The sequence below is a fragment of the Ursus maritimus genome, unplaced genomic scaffold (assembly GCF_017311325.1).
Source record: "Ursus maritimus isolate PB19 unplaced genomic scaffold, ASM1731132v1 scaffold_21, whole genome shotgun sequence".
Classification (NCBI taxonomy): domain Eukaryota; kingdom Metazoa; phylum Chordata; class Mammalia; order Carnivora; family Ursidae; genus Ursus; species Ursus maritimus.
Window position 1 is genome coordinate 53,004,012 of NW_024424564.1, and position 15,752 is coordinate 53,019,763.

Consider the following 15,752-nt stretch of genomic DNA (forward strand, 5'->3'; position numbering starts at 1 on the left):
GTTTTCAGTTCAACAAATATTTATAACATTGTTTCTAAGCACAAGGCACTGAGCTCTGTCTTGGAAGGGATGCGGAAGACAAAGGCCCTGCCTCGAGGGACCTCAGATGCCAAAGACGGTTCACAAGCACATCGACAGCACAAAGCTGACTACTCCGTGCCAAAAGAGGGGTACAGACTGACTGGAGCTCTTCCTGACGGACACGTGGTGTTGGCGCGGTAGGTGGCAATGGCATAAGCTTTCTAGTGAGAATCACAGGCAGAGATGGCAAGGAGAAAGTTGCAGACAGAGGAGCCAGCACAGGCAAGAATTTTCTATCCATTTGTCACTCATCTTTTCTACCCTTTACCACTACTCGTTTACTTCCTCTCTCTTTTCCTTGCAAGAAACACATGCACTTTGGTCCAAACTTTTTGTCTTGTACCTCGCCTGCTTTCTCCCTTGCTTTCCTTCCCCTTCCTTCCTTCTTTTTTAAAAAATTATTTATTATTACTTCTTGATTACTGACCCTGCTCTGCCCTGGGCTCAAGGCACATGTTTATACCACAAACTTCATTCGAAGTTTAATTCATGTACAACGACATAGTTGACACATAAAGGCAAACAACATTGATGTCACACTTAAAAATGCCATTTAGATTTAATGCAGTCCCTATCGAAATACCGACAGCATTTTCCACAGAACTACAACAAACAATCCTAAAATTTGTATGGAACCACACAAGACCCTGAATAGTCACAGCCACCCTGAAAAAGCAAAACAAACTTAGAGGTATCACAATTCCAGATTTCAAGGTATACTACAAAGCTGTAGTAATCAAAATAGTATGATACTGGCATAAAATAGACACATAGATCAATGGAACAGGATACAAAACTCAGAGCAAACCCGTAATTATGTGTCAATTAATCTTCCGCAAAGGTGTCAAGAACATGCAATGGGAAAAAGACTATCTCTTCAACACAGGGTGGTGGACAGGTACAGGCAAAAGAATGAAACCGGACCGCTTTCTCACACCATACACAAAAATAAACTCAAAATGGATTAAAGACCTAAATGTGAGACCTGGAGCCATAAAAAAAAAAAATCCTAGAAGAGAGCACAGGCGGTAATGTCTCTGACATCGGCCATTGCAACTTTTTTCTAGATATGTCTCCTGAGGCAAGGAAAATCAAAGCAAAAATAAACTACTGGGACCACTTCAAAATAAAAAGCTTCTGCACGGCAAAGGAAACAACCAACAAAACTAAAAGACAACCTGCTGGAGGGGAGAAGATATTTGCAGATGATGTATCCAATAAAGGGTTAGTATCCAAAATATACAAAGAACTTATTCAACTCAACACCCCCCCCAACAAATAATCCAGTTTAAAAATGGGCAGAAGATATGAACAGACGTTTCTCCAAAGAAGACATTCAGATGGCCAGCAGACACATGAAGAGACGCTCCACACCACTCATCATCAGGGCAGTGCAAATCAGTGAGATATCACCTCACACCTGTCACAATGGCTAAACTCACAAACACAAGAAACAGCAGGGTTGGAGAGGGTGTGGAGAAAAAGGAACTCTCGTGCACTGTTGGTGGGAAGGCAAACTAGTGCAGCCCCTCTGGAAAAGAAAATGGAAGTTCCTCAAAAAATTAAAAATAGAACTACCCTATGATCTAGCAATTGCATCACTGGGTATTTACCCCCCAAAATACAAAAACACTAATTCAAAGGGACACATGCATCCCAAAGTTTATGGCAACGTTATCTACAATAGCCAAATTATGGAAACCCCTGAATGGATAAAGAAGATGTGATATAGATATAGAATGGAATATAATTTAGCCATAAAAAGAACGAAATCTTGCCATTTATAACAACATGGATGGAGCTGGAGCAATAGGTGATGGGTATCAAAGAGTACATTTATAATGAGCACTGAGTAATGTATAGAACTGTTGAATCACTATATAGTACACCTGAAGCTAATATTACATTGTAGGTTAACTATACTGTAATTAAAATAAAAACACTTACTGAAAAAAAAAGAGAAAGGGAAAAAAGCATACTTGGATTGAAGCTCAAAAAAAAAAAAAAAAAAAGGAAAGGAAAAAAATGCCATTTCACCCAAGTGAAATATTAACTTACTTCTGTCAATTCAGTCAAGGTTGATATCCCCTAGTCGATTCCGGGCAGTCAATAACACCCACTGTTTGACCAACTTAATATCCTTTTGTTTCTCATAGTTGCCCATACTACTAGTCTGTCCTGTAATGCACCTCTCTCTTTTAATCTTTTTACTTTTTTTCTTCCTCTCTTCCACCCTTCCTCTTTCCCGGGCATTTTGGATTGGTGTCCTTTTTTTCCTGGAGCCATGTTATTTTCTTTCTCCTTTCTGAAAAGATCTCTAAAAGAATTCTTTGTTCATGAATTCAACTAATATTTATTGAGAAATTACCACGTGGTAGGTCCTTTCCTAAGTGCTGGAATACATTATGGCAGTAAACAACACAGATAACTAAACTATGGTATAGAAAGTGTTAAGCGCTATGGAGAACAATTTCTCAGAATCAGGAATTCGGGCTGTATGTTCACAATTTTAAAAACCGACAAGGGAAGCTCATTAAGAGATCACTTCAGCAGGTAGTTGAAGGATGCAAACCATGCCAGTATCTGCGGGGAGAGTGTGGAAAGTTCCACTCAAAAGGAAGAGCATGTGCGAGGTCCTGAGGCAGGAGCATACTTCCCCTGGTGGAGGACTACAAGGAGGCCAGTTTTGGGGTAGCACTGTGTGGGAAGAAGAGACAGAAGGGATCAGGGGTGTGCAGGAGGAAGGACACGGGCTATTTAAGGACTTCTCCATTGGAAGAATTTTAGCTTTTACTTTGAGTGAAATGGAAATCCTTTAGAGGGTTTTGAGCAAAGTGAAATGTGGACTTTCACTTTTAAAAGATCTAGAATATAGGGAGACAAGAGAAGGAGCCGAGAAACCAATCAGGATAGTGCAACATTCCAGGCAATGAATCTGAATATTATGGGGAGTATTTTCTGAAAGAATCAGAGTAGTTACTTTCGTTTTACAACTGAGGATAGAAAACCAAGAGGCAAGATCTTGACACATGACAACACATTTTACTAGTCTCCTCTCCTCGAGGAAATAATGGGTGATTTTGCCCTGCTGGTCTCAGGATTGTTAAACATTTTGAATTGTCTTTTGCACTGCTGGGTGATCGAATGCCTGGCACATAATTGACACACAGAAATGTTTCTGAAGTGAATATATGCAGTCAGCTGAACGGGTAAAGTGGAATTATGTCATCACGTAACTTGCACGTGCATGATTCCTTTCTCCTGCACACCCTGGTGGTGTTTATTGTGTCTCTAAATTTTCCTTAGCAAAGAACATCAAGAGTTGCCACATTATAAACACACTCCTACTCCTGAAATCGAAATGTCCCATAGCAATTTGTACAGTTCTCTGCCGTAGCAGGTATCATTTGCCTCTTTTGTCTTGAGTTCCTTTGGGGATGGGATCACTTCACCTAGCGCAGGACTCGGTGACAATATTGAAAGTATACATAATATGATAAAGGGTAATGGAAAGAAAATACATGAATTACCAACAACCAGTCACAGAACCTTGTCTGATTCTTGAAAAAATATATTCATTTCCCTTAGCGAAAAAAACAATTCTTAACCTACCGCTGCAGAGTTCAGCTACTCGACTTCCAATTTTATTTTAAGCCCTGGATGAGCTGGAGCAACCTACTGTCACCCTACCTAAGGTGCCTGGTAAATGATCACGAAGTGATCAGCTCACGAACTGAGCTCTCAGGGTCTGAGAATTGCACTCTGCTGACACACTGCTCCACTTTCCAGTGGGTCCATGTAGGGGCACCCATCAACCCATTTCAACAGCAGGATGAGGTCTTCAACCTTCTCCTTAAAAGGAGCCTCAGACGACTCTCCGACACCCCCACCCCCTCCCACAGGCTCCTCCAGCCTCACATCTCCCTCAGGGTGCACCTGTCCCTGTACCCCTTCTTGCTCAGGCCCCACCCCGCCCCATCCCCCCTCAGGGTGCGCCTATCCCTGTACCCCGTCCCGCCGGCCCCCGCACGCCCGCATCTCCTCCTCAGGGTGTACCTGTCCCTGTCTCCCCTCCCGGCCAGGCTCCCCTCCCCCACCCGCACCTCCCCCCTTGGGTGACCCTGAGTCCCCGGTTCCTCCTCTCAGACCCAACACCCTCCCGGTGTCCTTCCCCTCTCTCCCCTCCCCCCAAACTTCCGCTCGCGCCCCCTCCCCTCAGGCGGGACTTCCGCTCGCCCCCCCTCCCCGCGCCGCGTAGTCCCCGTCGCCGCCCGAGGGGAGGCTAAGAGGGTGTCTTCGCACTTTCCCGCCGGATCTGGGCTGCAGCGGCGCGGAGGCGGCGGCGGCGGCGTCCGGCGGCGGCGGGGCGCGTTCCTCCCCCGCCTGCGGTCCCTCAGCTCCTCCTCCTCCTCCTCCTCCTCCTGCTCCTCGTCGTCGCCCGGCTCCGCGAGCTGCGAGCGGCAAGATGGCGGCGCCCAGGCCTCCGCCCGCCCGGCTGTCCGGCGTCATGGTGCCCGCGCCCATCCAGGACCTGGAGGCCCTCCGCGCGCTGACGGCGCTCTTCAAAGAGCAGCGGAACCGGTAACGGCCGGGCGGCGCGGGCGAACGGGGAGCGGGCGCCCCTTATCCTGGGCGGCGGGCGGCGGAGGCCTCCGCGGTGGGCCCGAGGGGCCCCGGGGGGCTGGCCCCTGCCCTCCACCCGCTGGCACAGGTGCGGAGCCGGGCGCAGGAAGGGGACCGTTCCAGGCGAGCCCGGTGCCACCTGCCGCCCGGCTTGTTGGCCCAGCGCGCGCGGTGGGCCCGGCCGGGAGCCCTGCCGAGGCCCGCAGTCGCGTAGCGGCGTCCTGGCGGGGACCGGCGCGTTGCAGAGGAACCGGGGGGCGGCCGCGTGGGCCGCCGTAGCTGCGCGGTGGGGACAGCCTCCCAGGGCCGGGGGCAGCGCAGGGTGGGGAGTGGGAGCGCCCAGGTCGGGAGGGGGCGGGCCGCTTCAGTCCTGACTGCCAGGCGGGGGGCAAGATAGCCAAACGCAAAGGGGCCCCGGACTATGCGGACCTGCTTGGTTCCTGGCCTAACAACCAGTGCGTTATTGGGCGATTTCTCCAAGCCTTAGGGTTTTTGTTTTGTTTTGTTTTTTGTTGTGTAAAAAATGGAAATATAATATATAACTTCGTTGCGGGATTGTACAGAGGGATGAATGAAATAAAGTGTGTGGAAATACAAAGTATTTGACGCTCTCAGTCAGTGCTTGTTTTGTTGTGTTTTAGTCTTTTCTGGGCCTCGGTGTCCTCATCTGTTTACGTGGGAATAATGCATTTCCCTGGGAGGATTGCTCTAGGGATTAAATGAGATAATGCATATCAAATCCTTAGTACGTTGTACTAAATAAACGTTGGCTGGTGTTCTTATCTTTTAATACATTTATTGGTGGTCCCCCATGTGCCAGCCTTTGTGCTACCTGATGAAGTTGAAAAATGAAGTCTTTTACTGGGATGTCCTACTCTGGGGGAGCCGGCAGATAATTTTATCGCGGGTGTGTGTGTGTGTGTGTGTGTGTACAAAGAGAACATAGAAAAGGACAGCTAGTCGGGTTGGTCCAGATGATCAGTCCCTAGAGGCCCTCTAATCTTTAATGGTCTGAGCCCTTCTGCTCCCTTAGATCACAATAGAAGCATTGAGCTGTTGAAGGCCTGGGAAAAGCCCAGTACTCCGTGGGCTTTTGGGGGAGATAGTTAGTTGATAAGATACTCCTTGAAGGTACGTTGACTGAATTGATGCTTCAGCACGTCTATACCATGGTGGACCTCCCTTTTAGTTGATAATCAGCTGTCAGCCATTTACTGAGCACCTACTCTGAACCAGGTTCTTTGCTAGGGGCTGAGGGTATAAAGGTGAATGTGACATGATTGATCCCTCTTTGCAAGCAGGGTAGGGAAAGCACTGTGTAAACAAATTGTAATGGTCTAGACAAGAAGGTGGTGGCACAGAGGGAATTTGCGGATCTGTTGAATAGATGGTGGGCAAGGGAAGGCTTTAGATTATTTTGGCTGCATGGCTTACAGATGAGAGTGCTAATTAGAACAGTATATGCAAAGGGATCACATCCGGATTTTGCAGGGCTCCCGAGAGGATTGAATGAAGTAACGTAGGTAAGGTGTCTGATACAGGGGAGACCTTCAGACATCAGATCCCTTTTTATAACCTGTGGGGTAAAATCCAAGACCCTGAGCCGGTTTACAAGGCCCTTCTTGACTGTCGTGAGGGTAGCGGGTGGGGAGCCTTTGAAGGTTTTTTTCTAGGGGGTGGCAAGATGAGTTCTGGGCATTAGAAAGAACTCTTTGTTGTATGGGGTATAAATTAGGGAGGGTGAGGCTAGAGGCAGGAGACACTTAAGAAGCTGATGCAGAAGCCCAAGTGAAAGAGAAAATTGCCTGAACTACGACATTGTTTATGGGGATGGATAGGATAAATACTGGAAAATATTTACAAGGTTCAATGGACAGGCATCAGGGTTGAGTTGGATTGTTGGGGGAGAGAGAGCAAATGGGAGAATGAGCAAGCAAAGCTTTCCACATTTGACTTGAGCTTTTCTGGGTCAATGTCCTTGTTCCAGGCAGAGTTTGGAGACCAGGGAGAGGTGAACTGTGCAGTTCTTGGGCTGGGGAGGCAGAGTTGTGTGGTGGTGCAGAGAGCCCTCCACGAGAGTTCGTAAGGACAGGCTGTAGGTTCTGGTTCTGTCTCTGCATCTCTGTGTGTCTGAGCAATTACTAGTTGCTCCTCCAATGCAGGTGGACCCAGAGGGAGGATGGGCCAAGGTACCAGGAGCTGGATGGGAAGCAAAGTGAAGCGAAATGAGGCCTCGGAGTAGCATGTAGAAAACACCAGACAAAACAAAAACAGATTGAGGAAAGAAAGTCATTGATGGAACAGAAGATGAGACTCTTGGCCGAAATAATACATTTTGTGGTACTTCCCATGTGTTTGACGCTGCAAACACTAGCTTCCGTGGTAGCTGGAGTGAGAGAAGCATCCTGTAGTAGGAGCACAAAAACTTGGGGGCCGGGTGGACCTGGCCGAGGCTTGTGGCTTCTCTCTCTGGACTGACTGCTCGTCTTGGAAATGGGGATGAAACCGCTCACTTTGCAGAATTACCTTGAGGATCTGCAACATTATATGTAGAGCGCGGTGTTTCATGCCATCTGTGTCACGCCAGCTGTTCAAAAGTGGTTGGATTGTAAGTGACCGAGAACCCAGTTGTGTTTAATCGCTTGCTTTTTAGAAAGCAGTCGATGCTATTTCCAAAGTCATAATTCTAATTGTTGGGTTTCCAGGGAAAGGAATCCCAGGATCTCATTACAGTTTCTAGCACCCTCAAGTGAACAGATACTCCTACCCCATTATAATGGTTTTTGATGTTCCACAAATTCTTTGATACTCCATCCTTCAAGAAGAGGAGGTTAATTCCTCTCTCCTTTGTGGGCTGAATTTAGTGACTTGCTTTTATTATAATAGATTATGGCGGGAGTGGCAGGTCCCTCTTTGCTCTCTCTTGAATCACGGACAAAGTCAGCTGCCGTGTCCTGAAGACACTCAGACATCTGTGCAGAGAGATCCATGTGGCGAGGAACGTGATGAACCACCTTGAAAGTGGATGCTCTTAGTGCAGGGGGAACTTTCAGCCATCCGTGCCAGCTCACGAGACCCTAAGTCAGAACCACTGCACTCAGCCACTCCCAGATTCCTGACCCTCAGACCTGCGTGAGACCCTTAAGTGCTATTCTTTTAAACTGCTACGTTTTGGGGTAGTTTGTTATATAGCAATGGATCATTAATACACCAGTCTAAATTCTTCACGCTTTGGATTCTGTAACCCACTTCTTGAATAGTATCTTAATCACGAAAATCCATGAAGAATTGCGTAGAGTCATAAAATCCAGTATTAAGATACTCAGCGGGGTGCCTGGGCGGTGCAGTCGGTTAAGCATCTGACTCTTGGTCTCGGCTCAGGTTGTGATCTCATCGTGGTGAGATTGAGCCCCAAGTTGGACTCTGTGCTCAGCATGGAGTCTGCTTGAGATGCTCCCTCTCCCTCTGCCCCTCCTGCTGGTGCTCACCTGCGTCACTCTTTTCTGTCTCTGAAATAAATAAATCTTCAAAAAAAAAAGATACTGCTCGGCTATTTCTTCTCTGTGGAAGGTAGTTCTGTTTCTTACCTATTATTGTTTTATACCTTTTGTTTTCATGTACATATATGCATTTTTAACATTTATTTAACAAGCGATTTTTCTTGCTGTGCTCTGAGTCTTTGCAAGTCATTAAATTTTTTCTGAGACAAAGTAAGATATAAATACATTAAAAATTCTGTTTTTGGGTTTTTGCTGGAGGTTTCCCAACCCTTTAGTTATCTTCGTGGTGTATCTCTACTTCATCTCCATGATGTAGCCAGACCCCAGGTTAACACGTTGTCTTATTCTCTACCTCCCCTGTTCATTAAGTAGCCAGCCATTAGCTGTGCTTGGCGATTCAAATTAATTAGAAATAAGTAAAATGAATAATTGTGCTCCTTATTTGCACTGGTCTAACATTTTAAGTACCCAGTAACCACATGTGGTTAGTGGCTGCCCTGTTGGTCACTGCAGACGTGGAATGTTTTCATCACTGTAGAAAGTTCTGTTGGATAGTGCTGTGCTGCGTTTTTTTCTATAGAGAGCGAGAGAGAGAGCAAGAGAAAGCACAGGAGCAGAGGGGGAAGCAGACTCCCTTCTGAGCAAGGTGCCTGATACGGGGCTCTATCCCAGGCCCCGGGGATCATGACCTGAGCCGAGGGCAGACACTTAACTGATGGAGCCACCCAGGCTTCTAGAATGAAGTTAGCATATCCCATTCACTGTATCCCTAGCATCTAGCATGGGGTCTGATAATTAGAGGTGCTTGACAAATTTTTGTGGAATTGCTGGTATATGTATAGCTTTATTACTCATTGTGCATGCTTGGTGTTTTCTTCCGATTTCATGAATATCTATGTATGTAGGTATGTGTATGTATATATGTTTGTATGCATATATATTTTTTAGTTTCTGTCAGGGTGGTTTTCCTTTTTAATCTGTGTTTTGTTAAAATTGTTTTTCTGTTTACTTTCTTCCAGGTTTTGTACATCCCATCTGATAGTGCCGCTGTTTCCCTCCACCCTTCTGAACCCCTTTGCCATATAAACTCTATTTCCTTTTTTTAAAAGAGAGCACTTAACTATATTTTAACATACCGTATTATTTGTAGTGATTTTTTATTGCTTCTCTTCCTCCTTCCAGAATAGGAGGCCCAGGAGGATAGAAATGTTTGGCTTTTGTTTGAATTATTCTGTTGGATAATGCTTCTTGAATTTGATTTTTTTCATCAGTATGTCACCTGGTATTTCTTCAAATGTTGCTTCTTCCCCATTCTTGCCTTGCCTTCTAGGATTCCACTTAGCCATGTTAATAAACCTTTCAGTATATATATAGTGTATACACACACATACATATATTTAAAGATTTATTTATTCATTAGAGCAAGAGAGCATGTGTGCACGTGGAGAGGGACAGAGGGAGAGAATCCTCAAGCAGACTGCCCGAGGAGCACAGAGCCTGTCTTGGGGCTCGATCTCGCAATCCTGAGATCATGACCTGAGCTGAAACCAAGAGTTGGACGCTTAACTGACTGAGCCACCATGGGGCCCCTCACTGTATTTTATTTGTGTCATAGGCTCCTTTCTCTATTGTCCCTTCTCAGAGTTTCCGTTTGCAAATTTGCTACTAATTTGCCTTCTAGTTTCTGATCCTCCCTTCTGCTGTGTTTAGTCTGCTGTTATCTGCTGTGTTCTTAGTTTCAGATATCGTATTTTTGAGATATCATATTGCAGGATTTCTCTTTGATTTTTTTATTCTTGAACATATTATAATTATTTGAAAGAATGTGCTTGAGGAGGGGGTGCCTGGGTGGCCAAGTCAGTGTCAGCTCAGATCCTGATCTCAGGGTGGCCAGTTCAAGCCCCACGTGGGGCTCCACACTCAGCGTGGGTCCTACTTAAAAACAACCACAAAATGTGCCTGATAACTTTCTGGTGTCAGTTTTCCTTGTGTTCAGTAATTTGGTCTTGTCTCTTTTATTGAACATGGAGTGTTGTGTATGAAAAATGGAGGCCATTTCTAAATATCTTCCCTTTGACGAATATCTGCAAACTCAAAACCAAAATCAGTGTAAAAACTATTTCTCTTAATAATGATGGTGGAACAACTTGATATCTAATTGGAATAAAGTGAACTTTATTCCCACATATTGCACATCCACAAAAAATACCTCAACATAAAAGCTAAAACTAAAGTGTTGGGTAGAAGACATGGAGAATATCTTTGTGACCTGGAGTGTAGGTAAATATTTCTTATCCGGCACACAGATAATACTAACCATGCAAGAAAAAATGGACTTTATCAAAATAGACTTTATCAGAATTAAAAACTTATACTCATCCCAAGACACCATTGAGAAAATGAAAAGACAAGCCATAAACTGAGAAAATACTTGCAGTTCATATATCTGACAAAGGACTTTTTAGTGTTCAAAGTGCTTGTGTGACAATAGTAAAAAGTCGAACCCGATTACAAAATTGGGTGAAAAAAAATTCTGCTTCACAAGAGAAGATACAGTACGTAAGTGTCCAGCAAACACGGAAAGTGCTCAATGTCGTTAGTCATTAAGGAAATGCAGATTAAAATGAGATACCACTTTTACATTCTTCAGGATAGCTGTTAACAGCAAAAAAAGGAAAGTAGGTGTTGGTGAGGACGTGGAGAAATTGGAACACTTGGACATTGTTAGTGGGGATGTCACATGGTGCAGCCGCCCAGGAGAAGAGTGTGGTGGCCCCCCAGAAGGCTGACCCCACGCAGCAGTCCTGGCCACGGGCGTGCGTCACAGACACAGCTGAGAGCAGGGGCTCCGGCAGGTACTCGGGTGCCAGCGTTCGGTGTAGCATGACTCACCATGACCAAAAGATGGAAACAACCCAGATGCGGACAAGTGGATACGCAAAACGTGCTGTAGCCATACTTGGAATATTACGTAGCCATAAAAAGGAATGGAGTGCTGATCCGTGCTCCCATATGGAGGAACCTTGAAAACAGGCTCAGTGGAGGAAGCCAGACATAAAAGGACATATACATGATCCCACTTTGATGAAGTACCTAGAGTTAGGCAAATTGGAGATAACATATGAGAGGTTACCAGTGGTCGGGGGTGGGGAGGAGTTAATGCTTAATGGTTACAGAGTTTCTGTTTGGTGTATTCAGAAAGTTTTGGAATTAGATCGTTGCACAACAGTGTGAACATAATTGAAGCCGCTGGATTTTACATTCAAAGAGTACTGACTCCTATATATACTACGTTTTTTCCTATCCCATACTATGATAACATTTAATTCATAAATTAGGCACAGTAGGAGATGAACAGCAATAACTAATAGTAAAATGCAACAGTGATAGCGTACTGTCATAAAAGCTATGTGAATGTGGTCCGTCTCTCAGAATATCTTAGTGTGCTGTATTCACCCTTCTTGTGAGGACGTGAGGTGATACGACGCCTGCGTGGCGGGATGAAGTGAGGTGAATGACATAGGCATTGTGACGTAGCATTAGGCTGCCGTTGACCTGATGGCACATCAGAAGCCGGACATCTGCTTCTGGACTGTGACTGACTGCAGGTAACTGAAACCGCGGAAGGCGAAATTATGGATGAGGGCAGGGGGACTACTGTATTATATTTTACCACAATAAAAAAATTAATAATGTAATATACAAAAATCCATCAAATTATACACTTGAAATGGATGAATTATATGCTATGCAAATTGTATCTCAATAAAGCTCTTATTTTTAAAAATTTTAAATTAATTTTTGAGAGAGTGGGGCGGAGGGGCAGAGAGAGAGTCCCAAGCAGGCTCCACGTCCAGCGTGGAGCCCGACGTGATGCTCAAACTCACAATCCTGAGATCGTGACCTGAGCTGAAATCAGGTGTTAGATGCTTAACCGACTGTGCCACTGAGGCAGCCCGCAATAAATTTTTTATAAACAAAACCATAATGAGATACCTCTGCATGCCCATTGGAATGGCTAAAATTAAAATGACAGCACCAAATTTTCATGAGGATGTGGAGCAACTGGAACTCCCATAAATTGCTGGTTGGAGTATAAATAGTACACCTGCCTTGGGAAACATTTTGACAGTTTTTTGTAAAGTTTAACATATACCTGCCTATGACTCTAGGTATTTACCTAAGAGAAACAAGAACATGTGTCCACAGGAGACTTATAAAAAAAAATCCTTGTAGTAGCTTTATTGATAATAGCCAAGCACTAGAAACACCTCAGACGTCCACCAGTGGGAAATGGCTGAAACTACTTGGTAATTTAAATGAACGAACCACCGATACACACAGCAGTATGGGTGGGTTTCAGGGACATAGTGAACAAAGCCAGACAGCAAGTACATAGTATGTAATTTTATGTTTATGAAGCTCTACAATTGGCGAGGCTGATGAGTGGTGATACAGATCTGAACAATGGTTGTCAAAAGAAGTTGGGGATTGCCTGGAGAGGAATATGAGGGCATTTTCTGGAGCATTTGTCACAACTCATTAAACAAACATGAGTTGTGTATTTCATCGTATGTAAAATTATATCTCACTTTTCTGCCTGTAAGTTATTACCCTTCCCACCACTCCCCAGAAGAAATGGGTATTATGATGCCTGCCTTGTAGGGCTGATGCAGGTTTTAGAGTGTGCTGTATGTCGGCTCTAGTCGGAGTAGAAAGTGACAAGAAATGTGTAATAACTCTTGAGAATGTTGTGTATTTTAAAGTCATGCTTGTAAAGTCTTTAATTTCATCTCATTTCCATGGTCAGGTTCTTGTTTTAATAGGCCTTTGGAACTGGCTCTGAAACTTTGGGATAAGAAATAGGTGTAAGAACAAGGAACTCAGTAGAAGAAAAATGGTTTTTCAGATCCAAGATGTGGGCAGTAATTTTGTGCCACGATTGTAATTCCTCGGTAAAAAGGTATTTTAGCAATATTAAAAAAGTTTAAGAAGCTGTAAGAACTTCCAGTAAGAAAAGCAAGTACTTGAAAGTAACGTGTCGTGACTTAGAGGAATCCAGGTATGTTTGCACGGAGTCGCTGCTTTAGGAGCTGACCTTCAGAGCAACCGGAGTTGTGTACTCTTCGGAAAAGGAAATTGAAGCTTTTCATTAGTTTTCATCCTAGTGTTTTTGTTGGTTTGTTGGCTTATTTTTAAACTTTTGACAAATCAAAACCACAGATACATAATAACGTCCATGTCTTTATGGTAGATGATAAAACAGATGATCTAACAAGTACCCGTGCATTTCACTTGCAAAGTCAACAAATGTTAAAGTTTTGTCTTGTCTCAAAGGCCAGAATGTTACTGATACTGTTTATGTCCTCTGGATGAGAGCAAATTATCCCACAAGGTAGCAGCTTGAAACCACAGACATTTATTGTCTCACCCAGTTTGTGAGGGTCAGGAGTTGCTTGGCTGGGTGGATCTGGCTTAGTGTCTTTCCTGAGGTCGCAGTCAGGCTGTCCTCCCGGTCGGCCAGCCTCCGAAGGCCTGACTGGCTGGAAGCCCGATCCCAAGCTCTCACCAGGCTTTGGGTGGACCCTTCAGTTCCTTGCCACATAGAGCCTTCGCTAGGGCTGCTTCTGCCCTGGCGGCTGGGTCATTCCATGCCAGCGATCCAAGAGGGCGTGCTCAGGATGGACGCTGGAGCATCTTTATAATCGTGGAAATGACCTACCCTTTCTACTGCATGTTGTCATGGTCACGGGAGGGATCACACATCAGGACATGATCACTGGGGGTTGGGGGGGATTGCGGCGGGGGGGCTGTTTGTTTCATTGTCCAATCCCATGCTTCCCTCTCGACTTCATAAGTGATAAGCTGTATGCTCTGCACTTTGCACGTTGTGTTCATGTTAGTTCTTTGAGTGCTGCCGGTTTTCACACATGGAGAGCCAGATCGTTCACTCCAGCTGTTGTAAAGTATTCCCGCACAGGAATACAGTAGAATTTACCCTTTTTCCTACTGATGGATATTTGGATGGCCTTGGATTTTTGGTAATTCCTACTGCACTCTTCCTTCTTCAGATGCAGGGGAGTCCTAGCGCTGACTTGCACATGTTGGCCCTGATTGCCACACGGTGTCGGGGGTTTCTGCCCGTCCGGAGCATGCTTCACTCCTTGGTTTGAGACCTGATTGTAGCTGAGCATTTCCATTCAGTTTTTGAGTATGGACATACGTGTCTTGTTTTAAAGCCGGGCTGTGTATTTATATATTTTAAGAAGAACCATGATTACGTTGTTTGGAACGGAGGGGAGATGTGTCAGGTGCGACAGGCGTCTCTGATGCAGTTCCTGGTCCGTTTTGGGTGCTCCGTACACGTTGAACTGTACAGCGCGGTAAGGAGCCAGTGGCTGTGATGAGAACACCCCTTCTGAGTGCTCCGAGAGCCGGTCAGTAAAGATTATTCTGGTTACTCCAAAGCTTTTAGTTAGGTTTACTTTTATTTGATCACTTCACATGTGCCAGTGTTTAGCGCTGCAACGGGAGTTGATCCAGTGGACAGAGCTGTAGGTAGTCCGCACTTAACATAGCAAGAGTTCAGATGCTAGAATACGGAGTTTATAAGTGTGAATGTCTTATGATTTCATGCCTTTGCGCATACACACACCTAATTTTCCCTCAAGATTTAATTACCATTTCACCTCCTACTGGAAACCTGTTTTGATCTTGGTGCCTCCTGCCCTGTTTTCCCTGTGGCACTCTGTGCTTCCTATTTGAAAGAACTTCCCAGAGCGTTGTAATCACTAGTCACCTGCCAGCCCCACTAGAACGAGAGCAGCCTGAGAGCAGGCTTCTCCTTATTTACCTCTGTGTTCTCAGTCCCTGCTTGAAGACCTAGCTCAGAATGAGTGCTTGATGGGGTTTTTATTATTTCTCGAATAATTTTCTTAAGTCATTACATATAAAGAGAGAGCGTAGACGAAAGACTCTAGCAAGGAAGGATAGAAAAAATACCAAATATGAGAGAGGACTATGATTTCAAGTGGTAGAAAATGCCTTGGTATTCCTAATTGCTCGTAACTATGTTGACGAACTTTCACAAAGGGAATAGAATGAGCACGTTAGAGGTCAACATGCTACAGAACTCAAAAGTAAACCTCTCCGTCTGCGTATGCACATACTCACATAGGTTTTCCCCACACATTACCGAGCCTCCGGCCAGCAAGAATCTTCAGCTGTGCCAAAAACAAAAACAAAAAATGAAACAAAACGAAAACCCCCAAGAAACCCACACGAGTCGTCAGCTTCGCTAAGGTCACCATATGGCATCTTGACTCAACCATGATTCAGATCAGCTTCGTTGAGAGAGCATCAATTAAGTGATGCTGGAAAAAGCCCTTCTCAGAGGAGGAGGACAGTCTCCTTCATTTGTACCTAGGCCGTAGCTGGAGGGCCGCATGGAACGATTCGGTAAGGTGTTCTGACTCAACTTCAAAATACAGATGTGGTCAGGGTGAGCCACCCCTCACATTCAATTATCTTAAATGGACAAAACAGACA

At 45.0% G+C, this 15,752-nt stretch overlaps 1 protein-coding gene across 1 annotated transcript in view; it reads left to right on the forward strand.

Moving 5' to 3' along the window:
• The first annotated feature begins 4,325 nt into the window (after positions 1 to 4,325).
• The window catches only part of ATXN10 (ataxin 10), a 165,474-nt gene continuing 154,047 nt past the window's right edge, over positions 4,326 to 15,752 (forward strand). The window contains exon 1 of the mRNA XM_040637707.1: positions 4,326 to 4,662. Within this exon, the coding sequence (XP_040493641.1) occupies positions 4,547 to 4,662 (116 nt within the window). The 5' untranslated portion in view covers positions 4,326 to 4,546. The remainder of the gene's footprint in view (positions 4,663 to 15,752) is intronic.